Source organism: Erigeron canadensis, chromosome 3 (assembly GCF_010389155.1).
Source record: "Erigeron canadensis isolate Cc75 chromosome 3, C_canadensis_v1, whole genome shotgun sequence".
In the NCBI taxonomy this organism is placed as follows: domain Eukaryota; kingdom Viridiplantae; phylum Streptophyta; class Magnoliopsida; order Asterales; family Asteraceae; genus Erigeron; species Erigeron canadensis.
The window spans coordinates 38,699,020-38,711,242 of NC_057763.1; the positions used below are offsets into that span (position 1 = coordinate 38,699,020).

Sequence of the window (12,223 nt, forward strand, 5' to 3'; positions counted from 1 at the left end):
TATTTGTCCAGGTGTAAATACATGTGTGGGGGATAATTTTGTAAGATAATAAATGATTTTATTATTAATTCAGATATAAATAATTAAATTTTCGAGGAAACCCACAAGCAAACTCACCGATCTATCAAACAAGTAAATGCTCCTAGTCATCGTCGTCTTCTTTATACTATCAGATAATTGACTGCCATCATCCTTCCTTTGATTATATTATATAGTCAAACTTTCTTACATAATTTCAATTCTTCAACACTTGAAGTAAACAACAAGCCCCCATTAACACACACACACAAATCTTTCCTATACTTTATTCTCTCCAAATTTTGATTCTTTCTTATGCCCATTAACAAGGTCTTTTTTGTTCAACACCCACCTCACTTTGACACCAACACTTTTCTCTCATCATTGTCTTGTTGTGTGTATATATATACACACATATATCTATCTCTACCAATATATTTTTTATCTGGATATTTTCTTGAGATTTCTTTTCCCCTTTGTTTGTACCTACATTATGTTTCTTGTGTACACATATCTCAATTTCATACACATTAGTCTCCATTCATCAAAAAAGTTTCAAACTTTATGACCCAATTCCTTTTAATCCTTCATTATATAATCATACACCTTTAATTTTGGGGATTTATAATATATCAACGTTTTGGAACAATGAGAGATGAAAACTTCAAGAAAAACAAGGTTTGAGTCACAATTCTTTTTTTTTAAAATGTACTTTTTTTTTTCTCTTCGTGTCTCTTAGTTTGCTTAAAGTTTTGAACTTTTTGTTTAATGGTGATGAATTGTGAAGGTTTCATGGTCAAAATCACTCAAGAAATGGTTTAATGTCAAGAACAAAGCTGAAGAATTCCATGCAGATGATTTCAGCTATAAAGGTTATTTCTTGATTTCTTTATATGTTCTTAGTTGGTATCTATATTTTGGCACTTTTAGGGTTCTTAATTTTGGGATTTCTTTTTAAAATAATATTTGGATTGTCTTTTGGGAACATGATTGAGTTGCTATTACTTTATTATTGGATAATTGGAGCCCATTAGCTCAAGATATGTTTGACGAGGTATTTGGAAGCAGTCTCTCTCCCCGACAACCCCGGGTAGAGATATGGGGTAGAGATATGACTGTCTACATCCTACCTCTCGGTATCTTTCTCTAGCGGTGTAGTGTTGTTATAGCTCCAAATTTGTTACTGTATTTGTTTTCATCTTTGTGTAGTGATCTTGAATAGTTTATTCTTGTTTTACTTAATTTTTAACTAAATTCCACTTTTAGGGAGAATGGCCCACAACATTTTTGTTGGATTATTTGTGGGCTTAAATCTTGATGGTGGAAATTATACAGCTTTAAAGAATTTACCCCTTTTCAGATAATGATTTCTATGAAAGAGAAGTGTGCATCATCAAGAAGATGTGCCATTTCAGACCTTTTTTAGGACCACATTTCAACTTAGACCCTACTTAATTTTCACATTTTTTGGTTGAAAAAAAAACAAAATTTTACCCTTTTTTATGCAACTTTTAGTGCTTTCTTGATCTGCCATAAATCTTTACCCATTCTGTTTGCTGTGTACAGAGAGATCAGGCAAGAAATATGTTGCCCAAGTGAGAGATGTTAATGATTATAGGTTTGTTTCAAAACTTACTTACTTTCCTAATAATGGTACATGTACTTCACTTCCATTACAAATTTATTATTGTAATTGTTACTTATAGGATGTAGAACTTATAGATAGTAAATTACAAGTTTTAAAGAGGAAACTTAGTTTTGAATAAATCTTCTTGGCATAAAATGAGTCTTAATGCTTTTTCTACTAGTTCGGCAAAAAAAAAAGATAAAAAAATAAAAACTCAAATAATGCCATCCTGGCTTAATAGACGGGCGAACGAAGCCCCGAATTTAATGAGATTTACAAATAATATGAAATAAAATATAAGCCTAAAAGTCGACTAAACTAGATAATTGATGTAATTTTAATTGAATTTTTTTACTCTGATAATGTTGCAATAGGATCTTTGTAGCTACATGGAATGTGGCTGGAAAGTCACCAACAAGTTCTTTAAATCTTGAAAATTGGTTGCATGCTTCGCCTCCTGCCGATATATATGTTCTTGGGTGAGTTTATCTAAGACTGATATTAATCTTGATCCTAGAAGTTATGCTAAATTGGACACCTTTTAAAAAAAAACAGGTTTCAAGAAATTGTCCCTTTAAATGCTGGAAATGTGCTGGGTACAGAAGACAATGGCCCAGCTAAAAAGTGGTTAGCACTCATTCGAAGAACACTAAACAGTCTTCCGGGGTCAAGCGGTGATTCTAATTTGGCATTAAATTCCAATTGTGAAGAGTTAAAAACAGGAAAAAGCACAGCTTTTATGAACCGACAATCTTTTCAGTCGTTGAGTCGTAGCATGAGGATTTCAAAGAGTGACAGAGTGTTGACTCAGCCAAAACTCGAGCGCAGATATAGCACCTCAGACCGGATGGTGTTCTGGAACCAGGCCAATGATTATGAGCAGAATCTTGGGTATTCAGATGAAGACGATGGGCCAGAAAATTTACCTGATAGTATATATGAACCAGAAACACCATTTTGTGGATCTTTGAGTGGTAAACAACGCAAGAACTCGCGGTACTGTTTGGTTGCGAGCAAGCAGATGGTCGGGATTTATCTCACTATATGGGTAAAGAGTGAGCTTAGAGACGATGTTCGGGACATGAAAGTCTCGTGCGTTGGCAGAGGATTGATGGGTTATCTTGGAAACAAGGTAAAACCATTTTCTGCCAGTAGTGCAGCTAAATTCTTTACTTTAGTATTTTGTTGGGGTGGGTGGTTTTATTCATTTCAAACTAAATTCACGTTCGAACATTTGCTTATACCCAAATTATGTATTTTTATAAAAGCATCAGTTTGAACCCTTGTTGTCGATATCATGGTACCTAAAATGATAGGTAATATTCTCGAACAATTTCAGGGTTCGATCTCAATTAGCATGTCATTGCACCAAACAAGTTTTTGCTTCATATGTAGTCACTTGAATTCTGGCCAAAAGGAAGGTGATGAGCTGAGAAGAAATGCCGATGTGATGGAAATCCTGAGAAAAACGTGGTTTCCAAGGGTCCAAGGAATGAGAGATGAGAGATCTCCTCAAACTATTCTCGAGCATGAGTAAGGCCAAGTCTTACTTTTTTGTTCAAATAATAATGCATACAACATTTGATGCTAAAGTTTTCCATTTGATTGAATGCAGTCGAATAATATGGCTTGGTGACTTAAATTACCGGATTGCCTTGTCTTACCGATCTGCAAAGGCTCTAGTTGAGGCACACAACTGGAGAGCTTTATTGGAAAATGACCAGGTAAAATCACTCTTATAGACACTTGGTGTTTTATGTCTGCATAACATATCTTATGTTTTTTTTTAAATTTTAGTAGCATTATCATGAATGATAAATCTTTTTTTTCCCCATCTGTTCTGTAGCTCCGAATTGAGCAAAGAAGTGGACGTGTATTCGAAGGATGGAATGAAGGGAGGATATATTTCCCTCCCACGTATAAATACTCAAATAATTCGGATAGATATGCATGCGACGATCTGCACCCAAAAGAAAAGAAAAGAACTCCAGCATGGTAAAACCTGTTTTTCCAGTGTTCACCAAACAAATTTTATTAATGGATGCATTTAAAATCACCAAAAGTTTATATTTACTTTCTATAATACAAAACACTAGAATTCGTTTTCAGATTATGCATGTGGCTATATGGCCGTGAAGTTGATAATTGACATTTATACTTTTGTTCATTTGTGAACGGGAAAAAAAATAATGCTACACTTTGCAGCAAAATAACAAGAATGAGCGATTTGGGACAAGAAGTGTCTGGTTCTTTTGCATTTACTTAATAGCATTCAACATATTTTGTGTTATCTATCCATTTTTTGCTAAAATATTTTGTACATAGCAACCAAAAGCCAACTATGATGGTTCAAAATTTTTCTGTGGTGATCTTTTGTTTTGTTAAAATTTAAATCGTATTGACTATAGATATTTCTTATGAAGGTGTGACCGTATATTGTGGTATGGTAGAGGCCTCCATCAAATGTCTTATGTTCGTGGGGAGTCTCGATTCTCTGATCATAGACCCGTATATAGTATATTCATAGCAGAGGTTGAGTCTATCAACCGCTGCAAAATCAAGAGAAACTCAATTTCTGCAAGGATTGAGGTCGAAGAGCTATTACCAAATTTATAAAGCTATAGGTATTTTAACATTGTAAGCTCCCAATCTCTTTCTCTAGTACCCACACAAATTTCCATCAATACAACAATTTACATGCATTCAAGCTATTCATGAATAAGGTAATTGGATTCTCACTTGCTTGTTGACATTTGCAGACTCAGATCACATTTTCATGGGAGCATGAAGGTTGACTGGTATTATGATTGCAAGGTATGGTTAATTAGACAACTTTACCATTTGTAAATTGATAGATATCTAGGACATGAGGCTCATAGATGTAGTTTGTAGGGCCAATAAGTCTTTTGGTAGGTTGAAAGGTTCATGTTATGTAAGTGAATTGAGAGCTAACAATTTTGCTATATAGATTTGTACATTGTCACTGAAATTTGTACGAGTAGTTTTAAAGCAATGCAGAATCAATTTTGCATATTTTGCTATATATCCCGCCGGTTATAACTTGCAGTGCTAGTTTTTTTGAGGTGGGATATACATGACAATTTAGGTCGTTATTATGTCAACGAAAAATAATTTGTGATGAAGATTATTACCCGGTATGTATGTTGACGATGAATTCACAATTTGATATGTATGTGTAAAAGTTTTAGTGCCAAAAATTTGTAAGGTTTTTATTTCAAAAGAACATTTCAAGATGTGCAGATATAATTGCACGAAGTGATGTACATTATATAAACTTATACTATGTTTCTTGCATTCCACCATTTCAGTGTCAAACCAAGCCTCCAGTATTAATCGCTCATGATTTATCCTCTATAAAAGTTATTTTCTTCTTATGTAAAGATTATTAGCATGATACATTAAATAAAAACTATATTATTTTATCAAGAACAACGACAACATCGCCTAATTCTATCATCAATTAAAAACGTTATTTAGATTCTTTATAACATTAAAAAGATATAATTTTATAAATGTTAAGAACTACCTCTTCATTAAAAAAAAATAGCGGGTAAAAGCCCCATTCCTTCAAACAAGAGATCTTGTGTTCGATTCTTTATGTTCTCAGTTATTATTAAACTTTAATCACAAGGATGAAAGTCCATTGATAAAGATTGTGCCTCTCAATATAAATCCTCGAGTTCTATCATGACATAAGCATCCGAATGGCCATGTGACCCCAAACTCACAAAACAATACAGTTTCGAATTAGTCTACTCACAAAACGATTTCTCAGGTTGTGGGGAAAAAAATTATACCAGTTCATTACAACTTGTACTAAAAATGTTTTATATTCAAAAGTAACACTAACATTTACAGTAATATAATAATTTCATAAAACTTGGAGAATATACTGTTTAACCTTGAAAATGATTAAGGGTGAGACATTTAATAGTTAAAAAGGTCAGTTTGTATTGGAAACCAAAGGAGTTGCTGCAAAAGCTGAAAAAACAAAATCCAAGAAAAAAGAAAAGTGATATGTGACAATCTCAATTTTTTTTCAGTTGGATAGGTTTGACAAGCATGATACTATTTGAATTGGGTTGGATCATCGGTAAATGAAGTGACCTAAGCCAAGGTTATATTAGTATCCCAACCACATTTTTTGGTATCCTAATCAAAAAGTATGAGCCCCATGTCTATAATAGTATATATGATAGAGTAAAAAGCGGGTTCCCTATCATTAATAATCTGGTCGGGTTACCAAAATAATGGTCGGGATACCAGGCGTTAAACTTATAAATGTAGTTAAAGTTATATAATGCTTTTGTTTGGATGAAAAATCAATACTGAGATATTGAACAATCAATTACAAGCTAAGAACATTTAACAGCAAGTAATAGTAGAACATTTTACATTCATCGATCAACTCTCTTTTGTCCTCTGAAGCATGTATCAATTGCTATCCTGCGAGACAAAAATAAACCATTACGAGAATATAACATTATCACCAAGACTATTTATAACTAGCTTGATAAACGCCACAACCGAAGCAACAACAATAAACACAACTGCAAGTGCAAGAGCTAGCTACTAAACCAGCTGAAGTTAAACTCAAAGAATTAATCTTGTCCAATACACATCTTGGTCTTGGAGCAAGAAAAAGAATCACCACAACCAAAATAAGTACTTTCTTTATGATCCCAAAAACCGTTCCCTAACAATGTATCAAACACACCAATATAATCAAGAGAACCCGACACTACATCGCCCATAATGATCAAATAAACAACCAAAGGCATAAAACTCTACACATTTGTATGATTTTGCTTAGTTTTATTTCCAAACTTCATATTCAACTAGTTTATTTACTTAATTTTATCCATTTAATTTAATCTTTTTCATTCATCAAAATTTTTTTACCTACTATCAAACGCATACTACTCTATGTTTTTTTTTTTTGTTAATATATATATATATACTAAGTATCTTACCCGCTGGTTTTAGGTCATTGCCCATATAATTTCGAATTAAGAGAACTATATAAGGTATCCATTTATCCATGGAACCCATATAAGCATTACAAAGAACTATATTGGCCTCCTTGACATATTGGGCGTCTCATAACAAAATTGAATTCCATTATCATATATATGTACGAGTATAATTTTAACTTTATACCCTAATACTTATATTTTTATCCGCATTCTAACCGAACCTAGAAAAATTTTCAATGTTGTTGAGTATCCTCCCTTCAGGCTTCATCCATTACAAAGTATATCAACATAAAAAGTGTCTAACCTTTAAATGCCATTCGCGACAAATCCGATAATATATATTTTGGGCCCTTTATGCATAAAAAAAAGATTATATAATATGATAAGCTAATACAAACAAACTAAAATATATAAATAAATTCTGTTCAAAAAGAAGAAAAAAGAAAAACAAATATAGGTAAATTAAGCTAAATGACGAAATTATCACCAGCTTAAAGAAATGGCTCCAAGTAGAGGTGTAAGAAGCGGTTAACCGATTTCGGTTATTAATTTTAATAATCGGTTTCGGTTATTTTTTGAAACAGTATTAATCGATCATGGTTAACTTGTACCGGTTAATAATTCTAGGTTTTAAAACTGGAACCTATCTAACCGATTTTGATTAATAATAACCGGTTAACCGTTTTTTTAACCGCCCATTATAATATTGAGAAAGTGGTGAACAATGTGAAAAAACAATCATTTCCGATAAGCCTAAGCGACAAACCCATATTCCAAAAAAACTTATATTCCAAATAAACATCATTTTCTAAGCACAACAAATTTCGTTATCCCAAATCTCAAAAACAACCAAAATTGATGTTGAATCAGATGAAATAAGCATTAATCTATATATAGTATAGATATATTGAAAGCAAATGAAATAATTTGATAGTGGGATCTTTCTGATTATATATAAGTGTATGTATATAGTATGATTGATATTGATATATATATATATATATAGATTTAATTAATAATATGTATATAATATGTGATTAACCGGTTAACCGGTTATTATTTGGAATAATTAACCGGTTATAGGTTAACCGATTAATAATCGGTTTTGGTTTTGAAAAGAGTAATCGGTTAGTAACTTACGGTTTCTGGTAACCTATAATCGGTTTTTACTATTCCGGTTATTAACCGATTTTGGTTACCGGTTACAAATCGATTCGGTTCGGTTAATCGGTTTTTTCTTGCACCTCTAGCTCCAAGTGGCATCTCTAACATATGGGCTTCAAAAAACAATTGGGCCAACATATATATAAACAAAGAGTTAAAGATATTTGGGTGCCCACTAACTGTTTGGGCCCTGGTCGGTTTGCACCTGGCCTTAATTACTTATAAACACGAGCATGGTACCCGCGCAATGCACCGGTGAGCCGGTGATGATGGTGGTGGCGACATCTATTGGTGTAGGTAAAAGTATTTGATTTAAAGAGGTTAGTAGAGATATTTTCTAATATAATGGACTAATGGTGTAATTTAATATTAAGGGTTGATGGTGATTTAATTCATTAATGATATTTTGGTCGATTCGCATGTTCCATTTATGCAAACTTTCAACATATAGGTTTACTTTTTATATAGTAGTATAGAAGTATAGATAACACTGCCAATGACAGTCCTGAAAGACTTGGAGGATGGAATGAGTACATACATCGGTTGTTTAACATTCACTCACGCTAGCCATATGCTAATAAGTTGCAAAAATCTAAATTAGGTGGTTTAGTATATGATTTTTGGTTAAGAAACCGCAAGATCGAATAGCCCTTCGCACAGAGTTGTTGAACACCAAATACATTGCAAACCGGCTACAATTGGTCTCTAGACCAGCATATGAGCTTATGTCTGTCCCTTAAATGATAATTGCGTTATCTAATTCTTTTCTTGCATACTAGTTGCGCGTCCTTGAAATGATAATTACAATATCTACTTCTTTTCTTGCATACCAGCTACGGGTGAGCAAAAAACTGAAAATACCGAAAAAAACCAATGGTTTTCAGTTTTGATTTTTTAAAAACCGAATGTTATGGTTTGGTTTTGGTTTCATATGAAAAACCGAACCATAAAAACTGAACCGAACCAAAAATATATATTGTTTAGTATTTAATTTATATCATTTTATACTCATTCTCACTAAATATGTTAATATATTTGATTTTGTTAGTATACTAAACGATATTAATTATATGTTCTATGTGAAACTATACAACAAGATCGTTTCGATTCAATTAATTGCATATTGAAACAACACGTGAAATATATAAATACTTATATAAGAAGGTTAATTGAAATAAATATTGAAAGTTTGTTCAACTTATTATAATGGATTTAACGTCATTGTTGTATTGTTTTTGTTACAGATATTGTTTGGATAAATTATCGATGTTGTATCATAATCATAAGATATAAACTTTAAACTTTTTTAGCTCAAGTTGGCTCAAACCCACAAATGGTTAAAAACCGGAAAAGTCGAAAAAGCCGAAAACCAATGGTTTTAGATTTCAAAAACCGAATTATAGCGGTTCGGTTTTAGTCAAAAACCGACTCAAATCGAACCATACTAACCCTAATACCAGCTGTATTACAAAACAACTATTACTAACAAAGTATATATGATATAACTAATACTTATCTACGGTTACTTATCTAGTTGGCAAACATCTAATGCCGTCTTTTACGGGTTTTGAGTTTGAATACAACCACAATGTATGAGCTAGGGAGATTGAGAGGCAGACAATGACACCCAAATTAAGTGGATAGGTTGGTTCCAGTTTCTAGGTAAAATAAAAAATGACCTTCCGGCCTTACAAGACATGGTGATAGAACCTTTGGCCCGTGTCTCCAGAAACAAAGATGTTAACCATTGTATTTTTTTTATGGCAAGTTAAGTTGTACTTCATGTTCAAAGACATGTATCAAAATTATGAGAAGTAAAGAAATAAATTTAAGTGATATGTGTATTAATATCGTATTATGTGCATCTTTACTTCCAAAGCAAAGTTGGTGTTTAGTATATATAGATAGTATATATAGAAATAGAAATTCATAGTCCACAAGGAATACGAGTGGCTCGTTTAATGATGATGTATTAGTTATTCAAGACGACATCAATACTACTGCGACTTGTGCTTGCGTATTCTCCTTGATAAAATATGAAAAATGAGACATAGATAATAGTTATAGAAGGAGATACAAAAGATACCAAACAACAACTAAACAATCAGATGGAGATTAAGATTAATAATAAAGAAGAATTATAGACAAGACATGATTCAATACCTAAAAGTGGCATGAATCCTAAATTAAACAGAAACATAAAGCTCATAATGTGAAGAAATAAGAAACTGAGGAGGATGCACACAAAACGGCTACATGATGTTACTGTCCCTCTTTTTTGGCAGCATTTTAGTGTGTATATAAAACCGAGAGAAATAGCCGTTGCCGTCCTTTTTTCTATAAACCTTAGGCCCATATATTAGTTTTGACCCATGAGATTCATTGGCCCATCAAGCTTTCAACTGGCCCACATAAACACCATCGGTTGCAACTTCATCATTAGCTGATTAGCTCCATATGCATACAAAGCCAAGATTGTATAACAACTCATTTCTCAACACCCCCTACAATCTTAGCGGCATGTACTTCAAGATAAAAGGATTTAACAGAAAATGTTAACACCAAAGGTAGGCTGCCATACTATCAACAGTCGACCCAATAGAACAAGAAGGATGAGTTAAAAATAAAATGAAGGAATAAGGAAACCAAGAAGCAAGATCTCTGCAAGCAAGGAGCAGTTTACAAAGCCGGAATACTCAGTTATACCGAGAGTCTTTCACCCAAGTGCAATGAGTGTGTGCAGCCGGAATGTTAGTCTCTTTAAATTGATCAACTATTTTGTTGCGGCGAAAATTCCAGCATCTACTAACAACGGATCACTAATTGGAGTTCTTTATCATGCCTAACATGGAAAAAGATTATGAGAAAAGAAAGAATTAGATTGGAATGTCTCCAAAAATAATACATTGGTTCATAGTCACATGATTCGTGGTTCCAACTGGTTCGCGTTTTGGGTTCGCAATTCGCTAGGTACCTAGAATTCGGTTCGATGAGGGGTAGGCTCATTTTGGTTCGCTTCGGTTCGATCCGATTCGGTGAACCAAAATTTAAAATACAACATTAAATTCAAATATAGAATACTCCAAATTTTCTAAGTATATTTAATACTTCAAAGAATTTAATTTAAAATATATATACATATTACAGAAAAAATATGAAAAATCTCAAAGTATATTCAAAACTTCAATTATTTTAAAATTAAAAACACATACATACATATATATATATATATATAATAATGTTAATTCTTAAAAGATATAAAAGTATATTTATTTAAATTTACTTAACAAGATACCTGTGTATAAAGTAAAGTGTTGTTTTTATCAAAGCTTAAAGGATGCAAGTTTAGGGGGTGTTTGTTAAATAACTCAAATAAAAGATGATACAACCCTAGTTAAATCACAGGCTGAATCAACACTTATTCGATCGCGAATTGGACCAATGAAATTCGACGAACCAGCCCTTTTGGGTTCGTTAAAATCGCTTCTCTCAAATCGTCATTTTCAACCTTGAATTTGCGAACCAAAGGCGATTGGGATCGCGTTCGAACCTGATTCCGGTTCGCACGAACCGATTCGAAATTCGTGGGTAGATAACCGAATGTGATCACAAAAGACTCTTTCTAAAGATCGTGCATGATCTTGAGTCGAGATACGCGTATTTTCAGGACTCGTATGATGAGTACGACGAGTATTTAGAGATGGCTGGGAGAACATCACGTGAATGTCTTCAAAATTTTTGTGATGCTATTGTTGACACTTACAAGACCGAATATCTGCGTAAAGCAACAACACATGATCTCGATCGTTTGTTTGAAGCACACGAAGAAAGGCATCACTTGCCTGGAATGATCGGTAGTCTGGATTGTACACATCTTGTTTGGAAGATGTGTCCAATGGAGTGGAGGGGGCAATACAAAAGGGGTGATCATGAATACCCCACTATTATGTTGGAAGCAACGGCGTCTCAAGATTTATGGATTTGGCACGCCTTTTTTGGTCCTCCGGGTGCTTTAAACAACATCAATGTGCTGCAACAATCTCCCTTGTTCCTCCCCGAGCGTATGGGCACTGCTCCTTACGTTCCATTCAGTGTAAATGGGCGTACTTATAGATGTGGCTACTATCTAGTCGATGGCATATATCTTACATGGTCTACGTTTGTTAAAGCGTACGAATACCCGACAAACGAGAAAGAAAAAATGTTCAAAACGGCACAAGAGGCGGCTCGCAAAGATATTGAACGGGCATTTGGTGTTCTCAAAGGAAAATGGCATATCATTGATCGACCGTTTCGACAACGGTCACTAGGTACAATAAGGAACTTGGTGTATGCGTGTGTGATTCTGCACAACATGATCATTCAGGATAGTGGTCGTGCGATTTGCCCAGTTCATATAGGAGATCCAGTTGTGTGA

The 12,223-nt window shown here is 33.5% G+C and overlaps 2 protein-coding genes across 2 annotated transcripts; both read left to right on the plus strand.

Moving 5' to 3' along the window:
- The first annotated feature begins 630 nt into the window (after positions 1 to 630).
- Positions 631 to 4,688, plus strand: LOC122593017 (type IV inositol polyphosphate 5-phosphatase 7-like). The gene is made up of 10 exons (XM_043765354.1): positions 631 to 696; positions 806 to 890; positions 1,585 to 1,636; positions 2,020 to 2,124; positions 2,201 to 2,777; positions 2,985 to 3,178; positions 3,261 to 3,369; positions 3,492 to 3,640; positions 4,069 to 4,282; positions 4,405 to 4,688. The coding sequence occupies exons 1-9, from the start codon at positions 667 to 669 to the stop codon at positions 4,259 to 4,261; spliced, it is 1,494 nt and encodes a 497-aa protein (XP_043621289.1). The 5' UTR covers positions 631 to 666; the 3' UTR covers positions 4,262 to 4,282; positions 4,405 to 4,688.
- Positions 4,689 to 11,506: 6,818 nt separating this feature from the next.
- Positions 11,507 to 12,223, plus strand: LOC122592095 (protein ALP1-like). The gene has a single exon (XM_043764300.1). The coding sequence runs from the start codon at positions 11,507 to 11,509 to the stop codon at positions 12,221 to 12,223; it is 717 nt and encodes a 238-aa protein (XP_043620235.1).